We start from the raw sequence: 22,359 nt of genomic DNA, 5'->3' as shown, positions 1-22,359 counted from the left end.
TTACAATCCTAAATAGGCAAGACAACCAAAGGAAGAATTATCCTGATGTCTCATTGAGGGAACTGAAAGAGAAGTGACTTGCCCAAGGACGTCCAGGGAGCTTGTGACAGAGCTGGCAGTTGAGCTCATGTCTCTTAAGTGGGTATGAAAATGAAGGTTATGCAGATACATCACAGAATCTTTTCTGCTGGCCTGTTCCTGTTGATTCTTGCATGTGGGAATAGCTGGATTACTTGCAATAGTAAGTTCTATGCATTGTGGTGAGGTGTATGTAGGACAGCGGTGCCCAATAAAGCTCACTCCAGACAGCACCATCTGCCACAGTAAAGGGACTTCTTGCTGTCTTGTTGGAGAATATGGGATATATTAAAAACAAATTATGCCATAGATTGAAAGGACCAAATTGTCTGTTGGTGTCAATGTGTGGCTATCCATTGACTTCAATAGGGTGGCCTCAGTTTACACCAAGAGAATTTAGCCTATAGTAGTGAATGCATAGAACAAAAGTTTACTTGCATGCCTCCACTCCTGCATTTAGTACTTTTAGGGTTCATGGTATGTACTAATGGCTCACAAAATATTACTGGAAGGGGGAAGGCAAAGTCCCTGCTGAAACTGGCTGAACTCTGTTGTAGCATTGCACTTCTCCATTGCAAGTTGGCCTGGATTTTTACAGCTGTGCTGAAAACCCATCAGAATAGGTTAGGGTGGAAATGCTGATGGACTTTCAACTCTAGGTGACCTATTAGTGTCTTCTATAGCAAGGATCTTCCCATAGGTGGTGGTTTAATTCTCGTCCTTTGACCGCTGGAAAAACAAATGTCTGAAATATCTGAAGGAGGCTAAGGGTAAGAGCCTTCTGAAGAGATTCTTACCCACTAGAATTTTCTGATGCATTAGTAGTGAATTTGGGGAGCTACCTAGATTATGTCACAAATGAATGAGCTCTGTCAGCCTCTCAAGTCAGTTAAAATCAGAGCCAGCTTTAGGCATGCACAGAAGTGTTTTGCCCAATCTCTGTTGATGTCTGACAGATACTCAGGATGTCTCTGTATGTAGTCATCGGATTAGTAGTTGTAGATGACTGAGAGGTGGACGTGAACAGGTGTGCACAGTTTGGAATAACACATGTAGCACCCTCTAGTTTATCTGGGAAGTCCTGGCTTTGTCCATCCTATGGATTTTTGGCCCAGACTTCCCACTGTCCAGTTACACTCAGCTGATTGAATCTCTTGCTCCTAACAAAGTCAGTTCTTGCTGTTTTGCCTCCAGATTCCAAGTGCTGGGCTTTGGACAGTTGGGCATGGGATTTGCCTGTTGTCATGTGGGACATCCTGCTCCCATTCCAGGCCTCAGGTTTTCCACTGAAGTGGATTATCCCAACTATCTAGTGATTAGTTCTCAGCAGAAGCATCCCATAAATGATTGCTTGAATTTCGATACTGCCTCTGAACTGAGTACTAGAGCAAACGAATCTAGGGTAAGCTCAGTTGTAAACTTTTGTTTGCTTAATGGGTGCAAGATTAGGCCCTATGCAAGAAAGGGATGAATCCTTTTTGCTGTACTACAATGGGAATTAGGAAAGGGGGGAATCATGGATTCATGGCCCAGGGATGGTGACTGTGTGGCAAATGCTTGGAAAAACAAGAGTTCTGTGTAGTTGCTGGGACATTTCACTAGAGTCATCTTTGTACTGTTAGTGATCACAGAGAATCCATGTCTGTTTGCTCAGAGTCTTGTAAAGAAAATGCTTTTGGATACCCTGCAGCGATGAGTGGGTAGAGGGGACGGTAATGTTCCTTAGTTTCTTTTCTGGGTTATGTTTTGTTGCAGTTTGAAATATTTCACTTGGATACGTCACAGAGAGGTTGCCACGTGGCTCTGTTATCAAGCAGGAAAGCGAGCATGCTGTTGGTGGGAGGTGTTTGAGGGGAGTCCTTGGAGGCCAAAGCTTGTCCTTTGACCTCGTCAGAGGCCAGATTTTTCCCTTTGGATGTTCTGCAGAGCCTGTCAACACCTCGTTTTTAGCATGTCTCAGAGTGCCACGCACCAGATGTATGTGCGGCTGGAACGTCCCAGGCGGAGTTGTCCAACGAGAGGGAATCTAGAGTGAGGCATTCCCTTTGCACAGAGCACCGAGGCATTTTCTGACTGTGGAGAGGGGCAGCTGTGGATAAAGAACACTTCTAGATCCTGGAGAATCCAGTGATGTAAATGGACCTATCCTGACAATATACTGAGGTGACTATGGGATGAGATTGATCACTTCTCTTAGATCCATGTTTGGTGGTGGTTATAGGGAGCCTCTTCTCGTGTTCTCCTGCTCATTTGCTAGTGTTAAACAGTACTGTTGTCCTACAACACCGTGGTCACCCTAGGGATTTGGTATAACAGCAGTTTGGTTTAATTGGTTTTGGTAGTTACATTATGAGAAAATGACAGGTTTCAGAGTAATAGCTGTGTTAGTCTGTATTTGCGAAAAGAAAAAGAGTACTTGTGGCACCTTAGAGACTAACCAATTTATTTGAGCATAAGCTTTCATGAGTTACAGCTCACTTCATCGGATGCATACCGTGGAAAGTGTAGAAGATCTCTTTATATACACACAAAGCATGGAAAAAATACCTCCTCCCACCCCACTCTCCTGCTGGTAATAGCTTATCTAAAGTGATCACTCTCCTTACAATGTGTATGATAAATCAAGTTGGGCCATTTCCAGCAGCAACTTGATTTATCATACACATTGTAAGGAGAGTGATCACTTTAGATAAGCTATTACCAACAGGAGAGTGGGGTGGGAGGAGGTATTTTTTTCATGCTTTGTGTGTATATAAAGAGATCTTCTACACTTTCCACGGTATGCATCTGATGAAGCGAGCTGTAGCTCACGAAAGCTTATGCTCAAATTGGTTAGTCTCTAAGGTGCCACAAGTGCTCGTTTTCTTATGAGAAAATGTCACCTTTCTCATCCTGGTTTTAATCTGGAGGTCACTGTGATGTGCAGCTTTGTGATAATGATGTTTAGTCTTCGACAACATTAAAAAGAACTGATTAGTCTGGACATTCATAGATTCAGATTTTTAAAGGCCAGATTATGATGATTTAGTCTGACCTCCTGTATAACACAGGCCAGAGAATTTCACCCAAGTTTTATGTTCATATCTTGTTGATGAATTTTGGGAATGCTTTCACTGCACTTTGCAAGCAGGAATGCAATTTAGAATCTCAGTGCTGAGGCACTGGTTTGTCAGGTGATTATCAAAGGCATGTGTGTGTTCTCCGTGTAAGTAATATCAAGCAGGGGTAGCTGTAGCTCAGTGTGTTTAAATAACCAGTTAAAGCTTTGATAGGGTGGACTTTCTAGGCTATTAACATATTGTACTTGTCAGAAATTGACAGCAAAATAAATACTAGGGATCTGATTGTTATCCTGCCCCTTGTGTAGTCACCTTACCCCAGTGCAAAGTGAGTGTGACATGCTACCAGGTCAGAATGCACCATGCTCACAATTGCTATATTGATTTGGGAGCATTTTACACTCAGTACTGCTGTAAATGGCTCTGCAAGGTGCAGAGCATTGGTTGATCAGATCTCTCGTGTTGAGGAAGATGCATCAGTGGCATCTTAGCAAGCATGTAACTAAACCTCTCTAGCAAGATTGGGAAGAGATGCTTTTCTACTCGCCCATTAAGTGTAGCTGCATTTGCTGTTGCCTATGCCCTGACATGCCTATTGTGTGCCATATGGAGAACTGTTTGACTGACCCAATGTTTCCCCCCACTATGGGCACCTCTGGTGCTGCCTTTTGCGAGCAATGCTGCTGACAGAGGCTGAAGCTTTTAAAATAGCTGCACTCCCATCCAAATGGCTGGTTTTTCACCATTATAAAAAAAAAACATGTGGCGGGGAACACACAGAGCCATTTTACGAGATCTCTGTAGGGTTTAACCTGAAATGAGGTTCTCAAGCAGCTGTAAGTAACTAGAGCTTTGTCTCCTGGTTTTGTTTTTTGCTTTCAGATTTGATGGGCAGGAAACAGGGGAATGGCCCTCCTGGGGATGGTGGGTTTAGTCTTGGAACTCCTAGGGAGGCGATGCTATGCGTCAAAGTCCGCGCTCGTTTGCACCCATGGCTGTCCACAGGGTTGGGTGTGGGTAGGATGGAACAATCTGGCAGCAGCACTGGAGTCAGCACGGGTGTGGGAGTGTAAGAGTGTCATGTAAGTGTCATGTGGGAGATCAGAACGTGGGACTTGTTCGTTTGCTTTCTGTTTGTAACTTAGTGTTTCCTCTCCAGTGAATGCCCAGCCACAGTGGACCCTGCCACTGCTGCACCGGGGAGCTTCCGGGGCTTGCTGAAGGAAGATGGCTTTCTGGACACAGCTGGGATTGCTGCTATGGAAGAACTTCACATACAGGCGAAGGCAGACAGTAAGTTTGAGCCATTGCCTAAGTTGCAGCCTCGTAACCCACCAGACTTAGAGAGAGCAAGACACACTGGTCCAGGATGTAATCTTGTAAAAATGTCCATATTAATATGACAGTCTGATTTTTAGGTCTCTGAAAGGACCCAATCCTGCAAGGTGTCGAGGTGACCTGGTCAGTGGGAACTGAGGGCGCTCAGCACCTTGTAGATTCGGAACCGAGGTCAGAAGAGTGTGAACTTGTGGGCCAGCATCCCGAGTACGACCATATCCAAGCCCACCCACTCGTGAGAAAAGACAGACCCCTGCAGCACAAAGAGGTGGAGCTCACCTCGGCTGAGCATTTGTGCAGTGACCACGGCATCGCTTGCGGTGGTGCTTCACCTGCCGATCAGGCTGTATGTCAGGACTGAACCTGGGGCCTCTGGATCTAAAAGCATGAGCTTCAGCTGCGTGGCCAGGGAGGAAGTCCTGCTCCCATTAAAGTCCTTCACAAAACTTCCCTTGACTTCCGTGGGGCCAGGACTTCATCCCTCGTCTGTTAACTAGAGGCAGTAGCAGATCCATAGGTCTCCGTGTGGTCCCGTCACTGTGCGAGGAGTGGCGCACTTGGCCAGTGTCTGTTTTCAGTGCTGTTTTCAATACCACAAGTGCGAGATGTCTTAAGTGGCTGACATGGTGGCGCCGTGTGCACAGACCTGCCTTCGGATAGGGTGGCACTGTAAGAATTCCAGGCAGCTGCTTAATCCAGTCAGGTGTGGGGCTTCAGGGTTCATCACGTCTTACTAGGGCCTGTCTTGCCTCAGCCTGTTGTGTAGCTCCAGTGGTTTCTAGAGCAAAAACTACCCTGGAGTGCCCTCCAGGGCTTTTGCCTGGGTGTCTCTGCCAGTGGGGATAGGAGAGCCCTTTCTTTGGAGCTGTGGTGCGCAGTACTGTCGTGGTGGATCTGACCTTGATGAAGTGTGAATTGCAAAGTCAGCATGAGATGTGTTATGTAGACTGGGGGTGGAAAGTAGCCTGATAAGTTGTATGACCCTTGTAAATGTCAAGAAGTTGCCAAATGGCCAGGCCTGAATCTTATTAGAAATGCTGACTTATGAGAGAGGGGGGGCCAGTCATGTTCACTAGTGGAAATGGAAACTGTGTCTCTAAAGTGTCTGCTTCAATGTGTTGTAGAAGACCCAAGTGAGCTCCAACATAAGCAGGGGATAAAGCCATGAAGGCCACGGGACTTCACTCATTTACTTCAGGACTGAGTTTATCCCATTCTACAGTACTTAAAAACCAAACAAAGTGAGGTCAAGCGAACTTTAGCTTTTTCTGGCTGTCTCAGTGATGGCAAGAGTGCTGATGAAGCCAGGAAATTCTCTGTAGTCGAGATTCTCCCACTTCATGCATTCTGCATCGGGTCCAATCATACAGAACCTGCTCCTCTAGCCCATAAGTCCTCACCCTGCAGTTTAAAACAGGTGCCCAGCACATTTTGCTAGATTTTGAGGGGGATCCTTCCGTGGAGAAGGCTGAGAATACCTGCTCTAGGCCTTATGTGAACTGATTGAAGCAGAGCTACTCCTATACGTAGAGGGCTGCAGCATGGCCAATAGGGCTGTTCTCTCCATTCATCTCTAGCCCTGTATCTCCTTCTTATGCAAAACCTGTATAAGCCCTGATCCTCCCTTGGTGTCAATTGACAGAGCTCCATGGATGTCAGTGGAGCTATGCTGGTTTGCACTAGCTGAGGAACTGACCCCTGTGTATCAAGCGTTGTTTATCCCCAGGCCTTCCGAGAGTCCTGCATTCTGAACAAAATAGAAGGTGGGTAAAGGAATTTAGTTTTAATCTATATTGACCAGGCAGAATATATCAGTTTATTGGGCAACCTGGACATAATTAGACCTCTGGAGATACCACAAAAACGTAGTGACCAATATAGAAGATTAGTGAACCGTGTGACTGTCATGAAAATGGCCTTCTGGCTCTTTCCTTGTGCTGTGTTCTTGGTTGTCTTAATTCATGTTTTTTGGTACCATCTGGATAGCTTCTGTGGTGTAGTTTTCCTGGCTACTAGCCCATTGGATAAGATACAGTGCTAATAATTTTTTTAATGAACGGTTAGTTAACGTGTAATGAAGGCCTCAGGCAGAGTAATTTTAGTGCCTTCTCTGGTGCCTGTCCTCAAGGCTTTTATCTTGCTAATGATCCAGCTGTGGGATCTGACTGGCAATACCAAGAGGGGAAGAATATTACGTGATAGAAACAAAAATGAGAGGAAAAGGATCCCCACTACACCATTTTCATGGCTAGCTTGGTAATTCTGTGTTAGAGGCTAGTGTAAATGAGCATAGGTGCATTTAAGTGACCTCTTCTCTGATTTACACCAGCCAAAGATCTGACCCAGAAAACCAGTGTGTGTGGACACAAATCAAATATCATTTTTACATCCCACAAGAACCCCTGTAATGAGCCAGCACCGCCTATGTTTCCTATCACAACTTCGCTTCCAAGTTGGAGTGAGTTTGAGCTGCATTGCAAAAGCTGGGTTCAAAGCTCAGCCTGACGTGTGCAACTCAAGTATAACTGTTGTGCTGTTGGAAGTTGTCCAGTATAAAGTATCCTGACTGCTCCCAGGGCAGGGGGAAGGAAAGGAAAACCAGGGGCAGGGGTCACAGTTGTGCAAAAACACACTGTTCTGATTCAACTTCCCTTATTCAGCACCTCCTCCTCTTGCTACTCTATTCCTTTGCAGATAGCTAGCTATCTAAGAATCAGACAGCTATACGCAGGCCTATACACGCTGCAAGATCTCACTATCTAACTGTCCCCTCACATTGAGTTAGATCCTCTGCTGGTGTAAATCAGAGGAGCTACATTGTCCAACAATGCTAAAACACCCACTGATTTCAATGGGAGCAAAGTTGGACTAATGCTGGGAGTGTGCATGGCAATGATGTGATCGTTCCCCTCTATTCAGCATTGGTGAGGCCTCATCTGGAGTACTGAGTCCAGTTTTGGGCCCCACACTACAAAAAGGATGTGGAAAAATTGGAAAGTGTCCAGCGGAGGCAACAAAAATGATTAGGGGACTGGAACACATGACTTCTGAGGAGAGGCTGAGGGAGCTGGGATTGTTTAGTCTGCGGAAGAGAAGAATGAGGCGGGATTTGATAGCTGCTTTCAACTACCTGAAAGGGGGTTCCAAAGAGGACGGTTCTAGACTATTCTCAGTGGTAGCAGAGGACAGGACAAGGAGTAATGGTCTCAAGTTGCAGTGGGGGAGGTTTAGGTTGGATATTAGGAAACGCTATTTCACTAGGAGGGTGGTGAAGCACTGGAATGCGTTACCTAGGGAGGTGGTGGAATCTCCTTCCTTAGAAGTTTTTAAGGTCAGGCTTGACAAAGCCCTGGCTGGGATGATTTAGTTGGGGCTTGGCCCTGCTTTGAGCAGGGGGTTGGACTAGGTGACCTCCTGAGGTCCCTTCCAACCCTGATATTCTATGATTCTATCCTGGAAGGATTCTGGACTGGAGTTGGGGAAGTATATTTAGAAGTTTTCATTGCTGTCTGCATTCCACGGGTGGCAACATCATCTAGTAGTTATCATGGAGTCCTGGGTTCCAATCTAGACTTCCTGTGTGACCTTGTGCCTCTGTCTTCCCTTTACAAATATGGGTAAATAACCCCACCTTTACACGTGAACTATTGATGAAAAGTGATGCATGTAATTAGCAGGAGGGAAACCCACTGAGTTTTAGAAGCAAAAGGAGGATGTTCAGTTTTTTAGTTGATTGATGAGGAATGGAACGGACCCAGCAACCAAAACCATCTTCTAAAACGCAAACGGAGACCAGCTTATTTTTGATCTTACCTTAGGGCTAGCATGTAGTGTGCGGGCAAGCTTTCTGAGCAGCAAAACTCAGGGGAGGAAGGAACTAGACAGGGACACAGACACTCTAGGTTCAGGACACAGATGTTTGACCGTGGGTAATTCACTCGATGTCTCTGTGCTTCAGTCCCCCACCCAGATAACACTATAGGGATAATACTCTCTTCTCCCACCCTTTGGTCCATGTAGATTGTTGTAAGCGATTTTGCATCAAGGACTGTCTTGCACTGTGTATGTGTAACGCTGACAGACCTGGGCAGGAGAGAGAGAATATGAATCTCGCCTGCCTGCCTGCCACTAGATGGGACAGAACACCACACCCAGGAGGTGTGTGGGTTACATATGTACAGTGCCTAGCACAAATGGCCCCCAGTCTGTACTGGGGTCTGTAAGTACTAACGAGATATAAATAATAATTTGTAGACCAAACACGACAGTATGGGATCAGTTGTACTCTAATGTGTGCCATCAGTGGTGGTGATCCAGGTACACAGTGCTGTAACTAATAGCTGGAACTGAGTCCCTGGTTCTTGGGTAAAGGTTTAGGGCTTTGGGGGTGGGTGAACTGCACTTTTCAGCTATCCTTAACATAGGAGGCCAAAGTTTCAGCTAGCTGGCTGTGAGATGCATTGGGGGTAAGCGTCATTTCTTCGCCCAACAGACTGAAGTTAACCAGAAGTAAGCCCTCTATGGTATATTTTGTATATTCAGTGTAAGTGGCACTTAACAGCCCTAAAAGGTTCTTGTAATCCATAGCAAACAGAGAATCCACTGACTCTTTAAGAGCACCTACACAGATAGCCAGTGTGAAGCTTACAATATTTCTGACTAATACGTGGATTGTACTGTGATCTCAGCTCCCTCGGTATTTTCAATATGAAATCCTAATACTTGTTGTCTTTTTTCTTTCCAGTTTCAGCTGCTGATTGAAGTTGCTTGGCCTCTCTTTATCTTCTTTATACTGATCTCCGTACGCCTTTCGTATCCGCCCTACGAACAACATGAATGTAAGTAACAGATGAGGCTTCTGTACCAAGGACAGGCTATTGTTTCATGGCTTGGAGGGAATGCAGTTTGACACACTGATCAAATCTTAATCAGGGCTGTTTACCATCACCTTTCCTTCCCCCTCCAACTGCCACCAACACAGATCTTGGGGTGTTATGCCACTTGTGTCCTGCTGCTGCAGCATTGTACCTAGCTGCTGCTTCTCTTGGGCGCATTTAGCATTTATATTACGTTGGCCTAAGCAGGTGCTGTATGAAAACATCTAGTTTGTGGGAATCCTCTGGAAAGCACCTCAGCCTTATTCTGTCATTGGTCCTTGAGTCTCCCTTCAACAAAAATAGACCTAGAAGAAAGCCACATCCAGAGCAGCATGTGACTGGAGTTGCTTTAAGCAGTCTGGCTCCTGCTACGGGACAGAAAACACTAACCTGGGTTACCAGTTGTAATATGGCACTGCCCTAGCATGACTGACATAAGTTTTGGGACCAGATGGGATAGCCTAAGTGTTAACCATGTTCCTAAACAGTACTAAAGGCCTGCAGTGAGCTGTAGCACAGAAGTTCAGGGACATGGTGAAAACATTGCTCAGCCTCCTTAGGCCACAGACTGACCCAAATTGTACAAGGGCACTGCTGTGCTGTAGTGGAGTCCCCCGCCACCATTTTTTGCAGTGCAGATGGGACTTTTACCTGCCCCTCTCCCAAACAGCAGACGTCAGCAGCTTGGACTCTGCTGCTCCACAAAGATGTCGCTCTGCGTCACTCGGCACCCCACTGATTGCAGAGTCTGCAGGCAGTTCATACGGAGCAGCTTGCAAGGCTGAGCTTCCTTGCAAGCTTGCTGATGCAAGCAGAACCATCTTCCTCACAAAGCGTTCAGAACACTGACTGCCAGCCTGTTGGGAGAGGGGACAGTGCAACTTCCAGCGAGGGCCTGGGAAAGATAAGACAGTGTGGTCCAGTGGGTAGGGCACAGCACATGGAATCTGGAAACCTGGGTTCTGTTTCTGCTGTCCTGCTGTGTGATCCTGGGCAAGTCACTTCCCCTCTCTGTGCCTCTGTTTGCTCTCCCACCAGTTGGCTGTCTTATCTAGTTAGGTAAGATCTCTAGGGCAGGGGGGCAGTTTTATATGTGACTGTACAGCGACCAGAAACGTGGGCCCTGATCTCAGCTGGGGCTAGATGCTACTGCAATATACATACTAAAGAATATAAAAACACCAGGGACTATGTTAGCTCAGCACTCTGCAGACTCCACAATAGCCAGCTTATCTCTAGGGCATTCCTTTCCATCTTGAATCATGTGCAGCTTTTTGTTTGGGGAAAACTGGTTTGCATTGTCTTTTTAGATCTATGGACATAGAATAGTCCTCTCAGCAAGCCTTTTAAAGAGGCAAGAGGAAGCTATCCTCCCTTTAGTTACAGTGACCTCTTCTTCAGTCCTCTGGGATGCTCCCTGTTTAGTGAGCCAGATTTGCTGGTCAGCACAGTGCCCAGTCTTATGATAACCGCCTCTTCTCAGCAGTCAGCTGACTGGGGAAGGGCTCCTTGTTTATCTTTCCTTTACCTGATTACTTCTAGGTTAGGCCTAATGCCCAAGTTAAGAGAATTTTTGCTCTCCACAAAATGCACAGGGGAATCCCAAGTGTTTGATTTTTTTAAATGCAATATAACAATGGATTATTATGAAAGCAGCTTTGCTACATTAGCACAACATTCCCACATGAGTGACTGCTGTACAGAATGCTGCCTGGTAGAGCTTCAAGCCATCTGGGAATCCCTTCACAGAGAAATATTTTATTCACAATCTGGCTTCCAGCAAAGCTGAAGTGCTGATGTTTGCAGTTTTCCATTATCCAGCAAACTCTGGACATACGCAGCCTTGTGGGTTTTCTTTTTTGCCTAACTAGCCTATTGCTGTCTGTAATGCTTGGCAGGCACTGGAAGTTTCCCTGGGTGAAATTTTGTGCTTTTGCACTCCTTGAGACATTCCTACAGTCTTTCCTTACATGTTAGTGGAGACAGTGGCATTAGGACACCTTTCAGAGTAACAGCCGTGTTAGTCTGTGTTCGCAAAAAGAAAAGGAGTACTTATGGCACCTTAGAGACTAACCAATTTATTTGAGCATAAGCTTTTGTGAGCTACAGCTCACTTCATCGGATGCATACTGTGGAAAGTATAGAAGATCTTATTATATACACACAAAAAGCATGAAAAAATACCTCCTCCCACCCCACTCTCCTGCTGGTAATAGCTTATCTAAAGTGATCACTCTCCTTACAATGTGTATGATAATCAGGGTGGGCCATTTCCAGCACAAATCCAGGGTTTAACAAGAACATCTGGGTGTGGGGGGTAGGAAAAAACAAGGGGAAATAGGCTACCTTGCATAATGACTAAGCCACTCCCAGTCTCTATTCAAGCCTAAGTTAATTGTATCCAATTTGCAAATGAATTCCAATTCAGCAGTTTCTCGCTGGAGTCTGGATTTGAAGTTTTTTGTTGTAAAATAGCAACTTTCATGTCTGTAATCGCACGACCAGAGAGATTGAAGTGTTCTCCAACTGGTTTATGAATGTTATAATTCTTGATATCTGATTTGTGTCCATTTACTCTCTTACGTAGAGACTGAAACTCAGGGAAAGCAGATGGGCTCAGTCAGCCAGGGGCTCAGTTGGTGTAAATCAGTGTAGCTCAACTGATGCTCATTTACACCAGCTAAAGATCTGGCCCTGTGTGTAGCCTGAAAGCCAGAGCTATTTTCCGTGTTGAGACTTGCACTCAGACTTGCATATGGCTGCCCTAAATCCTTTCCTTTTAACACTGCTGTGTCAGGAGCTGAATTTTAATCAACCATTGTTTGACATGCAATCCTTCCCTTTTATTTAATTTATTTTTTGAGGCTTTTAGCAGGGATTGTGGAGTGGCATCCGACAACTTTTAATTCACTCTGAGTTAACCTCTTTCCTTTCATCTAATAGCTTCCAAGAATAAGTAACTGGATTCTTTCTTTTAAGCCTCTCTCTAGTGCAGTTCAGTTTCATTGAACATTCACTCATTTGCAAACAGACATGGATGAATCTTGTAAAGTGGAATGTTGTCTCTTGCTGAATCAGGAGCTGGGCTATGGAGAGAAACCTTGAAATCAGGTCACAGTGAACTCTGTGGCAACTCTGCATATGTCTTTAGAGGAACAGAGTTATCTGTAGTGTTTCAGAGTAGCAGCCATGTTAGTCTATATCCGCAGAAAGAAAAGGAGTACTTCTGGCACCTTAGAGGCGAACAAATTTATTAGAGCATAAGCTTCCGTGAGCTAGAGCTCACTTCATTGGATGCAATGAGCTGTAGCTCACGAAAGCTTATGCTCAAATTTGTTAGTCTCTAAGGTGCCAGAAGTACTCCTTTTCTTTTTGTTATCTGCAGTGGTGATCCTGTATGGTGTTAAGAAATGACTTGCAGACAATTACAAATTATAATAGTAACTAGGCCATGCAAAAACACTTTCAAACTGAGATATTAAATATTTTATTGTGCCAAGCATGGTTAAAAACAAAAAATTGTCATCTGTCTAATCTTATCTGAAAAGGACAAGAATGTAACCAAGGGTTGAGTCACATATTAGGCTAAGCCTTTGCCATTCAGGATTTTGATAATTTTTAACAGCTTCAGCTTGTTGAAGCACTCTTGTCAGATCTAGTCAGCAGGATTTTTCCCCTTATATAAGTGATCGTTATGACTTCCACCATAGTCAAGCCAAACGGACCATTGTAAATATAGCTCTGTGGTGAGATTGCTGTCTTCATCTTGTGGAAACTTACTTTTTTAAAAATCTGCCTCCTCAGGATTTCAAAACGTGTACTTAGAAAAAAATCTGCATTACTTTAAACATTGCTGAAAAAGCAGCTGTGTTTGCAGCTATGTCACTGAAGGGGAATGCTAGCATTCTGTATGCTGCACTTCTAAATGTAGAGGATGCCTGGTTGCTGCCAGCTGCCACTTTGTGTTTCAGCTCACATGCAGAATGCAACAGAGTGGATCCCAATGTACATGCTCTCGTGGACTACGTATTGGTTCTTTCTTTGCTAATTTCCTTAATCTGAAATGGAAGTCAGAGCAAAATAAATGTTTTGCTCTTTGTGCCTGGGAAAACTTAAAGGAAACTGATTTGGTTTAGTTTAAATTCCATCTTTGTCGCCAAAGAGCTCAGAGATGGTGAATAAGCTTCCTGGTTTATAAAAATCTCATGGGACTGTGGAAGGTTTTCAGTTTTGTAGAAAGGAGGAAGAACTGGAATGATAGAATCCTAGGCTTCAATAGTAATTTTATGCAAATACTATTAAAGATAACGGCAGGAGACTCTTTTCCTAGCGCTGGTGGGAAAAGTCATTTTGCCTTCTGTGTACTGTAAATGTCCCAGTATTTCCTTTCACTTACATGGCCATAAGAAGATAGCCTCTATCATCCTGTCATTGGTAGGAGAGAAGACCCAAAGAGATCCCTGTGAAACACTGTAATAAATCTTAGTCATGAGTAATTTACATCACTGCCTTAATAGCTCTATATGGGGCAGTAAGAGAAACTTGAGGGGTGATTTTTTTTTCTCCCCTCTAATAGACCCTCAGTAATCAGAGCTGGGGTTTGCAAAGGAGCCAGACAGCTGGAAGCCAATGGGAGTTGGGTTTCTAACTCTCTTAGCTGCCTTTGAAAACCCTGCCCCAGAGGTATTGCTCAGAAGCCAAGCCACTGTGAGTTAGTAGTGACATGCCCACCTCACTGGTGGACTAGTGCAGAAACTCTCCTGCTTTCCTGGCATTTCAGTGGTATGGGCTGAGTTGGAAGCATCTTTAAAAAATAAAATGGGACTCGATTAGACAGTGGCCCAAATGTTGAATCCAAACACCCCTGAATGCTACAGGGGTTCAAAACACAAATTCAAATGTTGCATGTAGCCCTGAACCAAATTCTTCTCATTAGAACCAGGGTAAATCCAGAATGACTTCATGGGTTCAAGAGACCTGTGCACACAGAGCTGTGAAGTTCTGTGTAGAGTCACTTATTTCCGTGCATAGCATGCCTGGCGTGACAGGATGACGGCAGGGAGGAGTCTGTACCTCAGACACGGCAGAAGCAAGAGGTAGGAGGGACCTAAGGGCAGCTTGAAAGGTGGAGGGAGCCAGGGCTGATAGGGGAGCCTGCAAGGGAAGCCGTTCTGCTCATCCATGCATCTGAAGGGAGAATTTAACCTGTAAGCTTTTCTTAGCTGTCAGCCTGCTCTCTCTGTGTTAAAGCATCTGCTAGGACATGCGAAATTAGGGATTGGTGAGGAGGAAATTTGGAGAACATTCTAGCTCCAAATTCAGGGCCAGGTCTTGCATTCCTTGTTCACGCCAAAGTCCTGTCAATTCAGTGTTGCCAAGTCTGTTTTATTTGTTCTTTTTGTTTTGTTTTATTTATTTTGTGTGTCAAATTTTTGGTGGGGTTTTTTTTAAAATTATTTTTAAAATCTCAAGTTTTGGGGGCTGGACTCCTAAATGCTTGGGGTTGACATATTGTTGACCTCAGTAAGAGGTTATGGTACATAATGACCAGATTGGACTCTGTGCTGTCACACACCTCTCCCATTTCCTGGCTATGTTTACGATTTTGCAGTTTTGCAAACAAAGGGGTAACTTTTCCAAACATTTGCCCCTCTGTTCTAGGTCACTTTCCAAACAAGGCCATGCCTTCAGCAGGAACCTTGCCCTGGATCCAAGGGATTATCTGTAATGCCAACAACCCTTGCTTCCGCTACCCAACGCCTGGGGAATCCCCAGGTGTCGTTGGAAACTTCAATAGGTCCATGTAAGTACAAGATCTTGCTTTTCCTTGTGACCATTCACAGGGGTCAGCCAGCCAAGCGTAAGCTGTGAATTGTGGGAGTAGCAGCTGGTGGTTAGACTGGCATTAAGGGTTAAGTTACTTCAATCACCACCAAGTGCTTTGTTCTGTGGTGGTGCTTTCCTGCAGCTGGACTCTGAAGGAACTATACAAAGAACCCATGGCTGCAGTACCCAGCCTGTGATGTTATCGATAGCAAATGGTTGTGCAAACCCAGTGTTTACTCAGGCACAGCTCCCAGTGAAATAAGGAGCTTTGCCTGAGTAAGGAATGACTATAAACAGAGGTCCAATTTGGCCTATAGAGAGAAGAGTCAGGTCTATTCCTTGACTGAGAAGCTGTTTCATTTGGGCAATGCCAGGTTAGACTGGGTGTGACCTTTCCCTGATTTCCCTGCTACAGAGAAATCACTGGCTAATCGTAACAAAGGCATTAAAAACCCCCATCAAAGGGGGGGTTGCATCTTGTACCTGTAAGGGCAGGAACAATAGTGGTGGTCTGGAACAATGGCCATAAAGCACTTCTGGGCAATGAGATTGGGTGAGTGAGATGGAGGCATGTGCGCCTTCTGCTAGTCACTGAGGAAAATACACCTTTCATACATACCATGTGATATGTGTGTAACATGAAGAGCTTTCAAGAACAGCCCTGTGTTAGGGGTTGGTGCGACTCTGCATTGCTCCCAGGGGAGCATTGGGAAGCGTTGCCTCTCAGACATGCCATGTTCCCAGGGTTCCCCAGTCTGGGGGAGCAGGGGGGAAATTCACAACATGGCACTATGGAGAAGCCTTGCCCAAGTGGTCCCACTGGGATGAAATGCAGGGGCTCCAGCTGTGGTTGGCATCCTTGTGCCCTTCCCTTACCACCTCACTATGCCCACGGGATGGTCAGCCCCAATCTGTCCCTAAGACCACGGCTAGAATCACAGAACAATCTGAGTTCAGGGTCAGTCGACTTTGGCTACCTGGAAAAGAATTGTAAAGAACAGGGGATGTATTTGTTGAGGCGCTGTACAAGCAGTGTGTTTACAAACAACCAAGTGTTTTATCCTAGCAGATAAAACCAGACAAACCTACCAGAAACACTTCACATTCTCCCCCATCTTAAATAACTGCTTTCAGATAACTTGAAGGGTCCCAGTGCACTTGGTTTTCTTTAGTCTTTCATTAAAGGCCATTTTTATTTAGGCTGTCTTGCATTGTCCCCCGGATGGTCGCTTAACAAAGGTTTCACGGTACAGGAGAGGGTTGTCTTTGAATATAAAGGAATTGAGACATAAAACTGAGCCTGTGGAAGTTGGTGCAGACAGCACCACATGGGTAATGATTGCATTGTCTGCTTTTCCATCCCTGTCCTGCAGCATTTCCCGCTTGTTCTCGGATGCCAAGAGGTTACTCTTGTACAGCCAGAAGGACAGCAGCTTAAAGGATGCTCAGAAACTCCTGGGAAAACTGCAGAAGCTCGGGAACTCTGGCTCAGGTAACTCAGTGGGGAAAAAGAGCCTTGTACATTTGGCAGTAGAGTTTGTTGTTGTTAGTCGGCACTTTTTAAATTTTATTTTATTTTTTGGAAACCGGTGGAAAGGGCATAGTGTAGATTGTCCTTGCTCATCAGATCCCACCCTAAAAACATCTGTTTCTCCAGGATCAGTGTTCTGTGCAGTTTCAGTCTTTCTGGCCTATGGCAGCCACCTGCAGCAGCTGGTTTTTAATGTAAACTTACCATCCTCGGAGCTGAAGTGAGTCTCATTTGAGAAATTGCCAGCATTGTAGCCTGTTGCTGCATTTTTGGAAAATACAAGTTTGTTAGGGATTTCAGAGACAAATGACAAAATAGTAAAGCACATTTTCCAATACAGCTGGCACTGGCAGGGGAAAAACAAACAACAAATCAAAGGTTCAGAAGAATGTGGGTGTGAAACAGCTGACGCTGAGCCATAGCATGCTAAATCAAAGCAGAATATTATCCAAAATTAATTATCCCACTTCCCTTCTAATGTAACCAGGTGTATTTAGGGCACTTAATTATTTGATGTAGTCTAGAAGGAATTTGATCAGTTTCTAAAACAAAATGCTGTCTCAGGTATTTATATGGCCTCCATTATTGTAGAATCTGAATGCCTCATAGTGTTTCATATATTTATCCTCACAACACACTGATGTGGGGAGGGAAGTGCTATTTTCCCCTTTCTCAGATGGGGAACCAAGGCACAGAGTCAAGGGACTTGCCCAGGGTCATGCAGAAGGCTATGGCAGAGCAGGGAACTGAACCTGAGTTTCACACATCCCTGGCTAGCAACATCCTTCCTCTTGTCGTGTAAATGCCATCTAATTGGGCAGCCTTTATTAAGAGTTTTTTGTGTACTCCCCTCTAAAGGAATAAATATTTATTCCATAGGTTATTTTTCATATACTGCCTATGCTCTGCCTCTCCTATTAGAAACGATGATGGGGGGGCAGGGGGTTGGTTTAAAAAGCAACCTTCTAAAAACAAATGGAAGCATCCAGTTGTGGACATGCCTCTAAGCTTTGATCCTTCAACTGCCTTTGCACAGCCAGGCTCCTGCACCCACGAGGAGCCTTGCTGAAGTCAGTGGGATTTAAGTACATGCATAAAGTTAAGCACATGCTTTGCAGAATCTGGGTCTTAATGGGGAACTGCACAATTTTACTACGGTGACATTCCTCCCACATGCATTACTTGGTGTCTGTTCATGATTCTTGTTTAGGCCCCAGTCCTGCAAAGACTTAACTACTCACAGTGCTTCAAGTTATCAGGTCAGAGTTAGACTATATACTCTTTGGAGCAGGGCTTGTCTCTTTACTTCATTTCACATCCTTGGGTACTTAGACAAGTGTGAGTGTGTATTAGGACTCGATATATCCACTAATATATTGGGGGGTTATGTTCAGAGTAGAACTGTGCACAAGGTTCATTTAGAGATTCAAAACCCCAAATCAGGGCTCTGCAGCTTCTGGGCTCTAAGCAGATCAACAAACACCAGCCTAGGCCTTCAACATTTCCAGCTTATTTCCTTCCCTTCTGTCATAGGCCATGTCTGCACCCTTTTGCTCACCTTTGTCTTTGGGGGCACCAGTTGTTGAAACCCTACCCTGTCAGGCTTGGTGCCCCGCCTCAGGTTTCTCCCTGGCTGTTCCCCCCGTTGTTGCTCCTTTGGGAGCTGACCGATAGGGTCATTGTCTTGTGCCCAAAATCCACCAGGTCTCTAGAACACGAGGAAGCAGCTTGATTTGCTTGCTCAGAAGGAGAAACACAACGCCCTGCTTCTTCCCAGCCCTGCCACACTAACTAGGGAGTCCCAAATCTTCATGCCCCAGGTGTGTTCAAGGCAGCTGCTTTTGACAACTCCCCAATGCCACCTGCAGAGAGTCTGTGCCCTCATCTGACGCATGTGCGTGCAGAGAACTACGCCCAAGACTTTCTAAAGGATTTTGGTTGCTTCCATTTTTGGGTGCCCAACTTGAGACTCCTTAAAGGAGCCTGATTTTCCACAGGGTTAGTGCTTAGTACTTTCTGAACTTCAGCCCCCTTTTAAGGTGTCTCAAGTTGGTCACTGAAAACTTGAGGCACCTAAAATCACTGGTCAATTTTGGAAAAAACTTGTCTACATTTTACTGGTATGTCTTGTTCCCCTTGAAAATTAATGGCTGCACTCCTGTTGCCTTCAGATGGCGCAGAAACAAGCAGTGTCCTAATTGGGAAGAACAGTACTTTCCATAACCAGGCCCTGAGGGTGTGCTTTGATATTGTGTGTAGTGAAACTTGAAATGTGAATCCAGTTTGGATGTTTAAAGAAATCTGATCAGAGCCACAAAGCTGAACTAGATGCTGCTGGGAAGGCCAGAGGGAGGGGTTCTACTCAGGGGTGTCTCACATAGAGGAGCTTGGTCAGTACAAGTCAAAGCAAGGATGCTCATGCTGTGTGATTATAATGCTTGGTGAATTTATTGCAAAGACAAGGCTCAGAGCAAACACAGGAAAGAGCTTCATTCTATAATAAAGTGTGTATAAAAAAAAATCAACTAATTCAACTGTGTGTGTGTAAGTAAAAAACCCAACAGCTTAGCCATGACAGACCCTCCATTGTTTGTGTGGCAGAGAACAAAGCCCGATTGTCCCTTCCATTGTACACTCACTTACAAACTCTTCATTAAAACAAGTCTGGAAGTTTCCTATCAGGCTCTCCTGGCTGCCGACCTTTTCTCTAGCCACATATAATAAAGGATCTTTCAGCTTTGTCTGACACAGGAGGACCATTTCTTACAGGACCAAGAGGAGGATGAGGGATATAGCGGTACCCTACCATTCCCTGCCACCTGCCATTGGCATCTTCAATGGGGTTCACTGATTCTGCTTTGATCAAAGTTTAGTGTTAAGAGAAAATTGTTGGTTTTTTATTTTATTATTGATCAAAAAATTTCAGAACTTTTATTGGAAATGTGGCCTTCTTCCATGGGAAAAAAGGCAGAAAATTTTCAAATCTGATGGCTTTTCATCTAAATAAAACATTTGATTTTAAAATCAAAGTGAATTTTTTTTCCTCCTTTTTGGTCAATTCCCTGTTTCTCTCCCTATTTTTTCCTAGTTTAAAAACAGGGACGGGGTAAACCTTAAAATCTGAAGCTAAAAAAAAATTTGAATCTAAATGAATATTTCTATAAATTGAACATGTCCATGAAAAATTTGGAAAAAATGCTAACTTTGAGGAGAAAGAAATGAAAACACTTAGCTTTTTGCCTACCAGCCCTCATTTATTCTGAATGATTAACACTTACCATAGTAATTAAACACCTGAGCCATTTCCAGGCCCCATTGTGTGAGGTGCTGGACAAATACCTAGTATAGGGCAATATTGCATCATAAAGGTTTTTATGTCAGTTGTAGGAAAGGGGTGAGGTCACAGCTTGTCCAGGGAAAAAAGATGACATACTTAATCCCCTTTCTCTTCCCCCACCTAAATAAGGAACTACTTAAGTTATTATCTTGTTCCAGCACCTTGAGTTAAAATGTAATCACTATGGACCTGCCTCTCTCCTGTACTAACATGGCCCTCTGTGCTGGTGCGATAAGGAAGTGCTGTTATATCCTCCTTTTACAGCTGGGGAACTGAGGCAGAGAGAGAGAAAGTGCCATGCCTAAGATTACACAGGAAATCTATAGCAGAGCAGGGACCTGAACCTGGGTTTTACAACTAGACCAGCTTTCCCCTGCTTTGTTACACACTGGATTTGTACCAGTGTAACTCCATTGACTTCAATGTATGCTTAGCCTAACAGAGGAGGAGCAGGCTCCATAGGTGTGTTCTCTTTGTGCTGATGTTTTCCGAAGGACACAGACCTTAAGTCTGTAATATCTACTTGTCTTAGTGTAAAGAGGAGATAGCTGCAGCTGTGAAATGGTTTGGCAGGGTGACAGGGTATTTCTGACTACTGGATGAAGAAGAAAAACAGTCCTTAAGAGTGTGTGTGTGGTGATTTCTCCAGGATCATTTTGATATTTGTCTCCTGTTACATCTAAGTAAATACACCATAACTCCACTCAGGTCAATGGCGTTATGGAGGATTTACGGTGGTGTAGCTGAGGCCAAAACATGGCCGTCTTGTCTCCAGCCCCCTTGCAGCTCATCAAAACAAATGCTCAAAGCACCTGTAGCTGTTTTCTGTGGCCTATTCATCCTCATACTTCCCTTTTCCTTGCTTAGTTGCTGGCACAGAGCCAAACCTAAGTCTCCAGGGAGCGCAAAGAGACATTGGTTATCACTTGTCTGCAAAACATAGAGACTCATTAAGAGTTTTTACATTATGGCATGAAACATGTCAGAGAGAGGAGGACAATGGGGAGCTGCCCATGGACCTCAGGCTAATCCTAACAGACTAAACAGCAGGAATTCTGGCACTCTGCTGGTTGCATCTCACATGTGAGCATCAAGTCCTTGACATGGTAAAGGCATTTTGTTTGTTCTTGGCAGGATTGGGAGTGTTCTCATGAAATAGACAAGCTGGTTAAAGGGAGGGAGTAGGCAGATATAGAAAGAGGTCATATGGCATTTTGGTTCTACTCAGCTTGCCACGCAGGGCTCCCTTGTTATCGTACACTCATGACTATAGCGTGTCATCACTTTCCAGAGCATATGGGCCATCTGTGTTTCATTGGGTGTCAGATATCCACAGATAATCCCGATAGCTTTCCTCCTCTTGTGCAACCATGCCCGTTGCATTCTGCAGAAGCTGGGTCTGCACCAGCCAAGGGCAGGGCAAAGTCCAGAGGTTGCATCTGACTCTGCCTGCCCCCTCTCAGCTCATCACAATATGCAGGACTCAATTGGCACAGTTGTTGCCTTTCTGTAGAGCAGTACTCAGCAGCGCGCTTCTAATAGCGGTTGCATCTTTATCAGCAGTTGTTGAACTTTATCTTGCTGAAAAGACACTCTGAGTTGGGAGTAAAGGGCTCTGTGCCTAGACCTCATACTCTGAATACCAGAAGCAAAAGCTTGCCTGATAGACAAATGAACTACCAGCTTCTAAATACACTGTGTGTGTGTGTGTGTGTGTGTGTGAGCAAGAGAACCACCAGCTTCTAAATATATATACACACACACACACGCGCGCGCGTGCTGTGAATGTGTGAAAGAGAGAAGATGGTACCTTATTTAATCTACCCTATCTTTTGTCTTTAAGGCTGAGGTCAGCGGGAGAAGGAGCCTGGGGCTGCTCTCAGCCATCAGTAGTAGCTGGGCCTATTGCTCACTGAAGCAACACGAAGTTAATTATTTAAAAGTTCTGTATTACCCTCCCCGCTCCAAAAATGGACCCATGCAATGCTAATTGAAATAATTGGGGGTGGGAGAGAGGCTTGCCTTTGCCTCCGCTAGGTTTTGGAGTAGGCCCTAAATCCATTTAATAACCTTCAGTTTGTTTGTTTTTGTTTTTTAAAAAGGAAGCCCTGCCTCTTTTCTGTTTGCTCTATGAAGTGCACCCAGGAGTGGTTTTTGGCATAGCTAATGCTGTCTGTGTCTAAAGCTGGGAACTTGTATCAGTTATTGAGTCAGCATTTGCCAGAGTCCTTTGTTCACTTCTTGTGAGGTCCAAAGTCTCAGTGGATCAGTTATATCATCCTTGATCTGAAAGAGCCTTCGTGTCCAGGGCTC

General features: G+C 44.7%; 1 protein-coding gene across 3 annotated transcripts in view; it reads left to right on the top strand.

Annotated features, from left to right (window-relative positions):
- Positions 1–22,359, top strand: part of ABCA1 (ATP binding cassette subfamily A member 1) — a 136,631-nt gene that overhangs the window by 16,160 nt on the left and 98,112 nt on the right. For 2 of the 3 annotated variants that reach the window (XM_084628773.1, XM_084628775.1), the window contains exons 2-5: positions 4,297–4,430; positions 9,220–9,313; positions 15,014–15,155; positions 16,552–16,670. In XM_084628773.1, the coding sequence (XP_084484899.1) occupies positions 4,365–4,430; positions 9,220–9,313; positions 15,014–15,155; positions 16,552–16,670 (421 nt within the window). In that variant the 5' untranslated portion in view covers positions 4,297–4,364. Of the gene's footprint in view, positions 1–2,225; positions 2,242–4,296; positions 4,431–9,219; positions 9,314–15,013; positions 15,156–16,551; positions 16,671–22,359 lie in introns of those variants that run through there. The other variant, XM_084628774.1, reaches the window with a different exon arrangement.

Source organism: Lepidochelys olivacea (assembly GCF_965140295.1).
Source record: "Lepidochelys olivacea isolate rLepOli2 genome assembly, chromosome: 5".
Classification (NCBI taxonomy): domain Eukaryota; kingdom Metazoa; phylum Chordata; order Testudines; family Cheloniidae; genus Lepidochelys; species Lepidochelys olivacea.
Note: the sequence above shows the minus strand (reverse complement) of the source record. Positions and strands in the feature narration are given on the sequence as shown.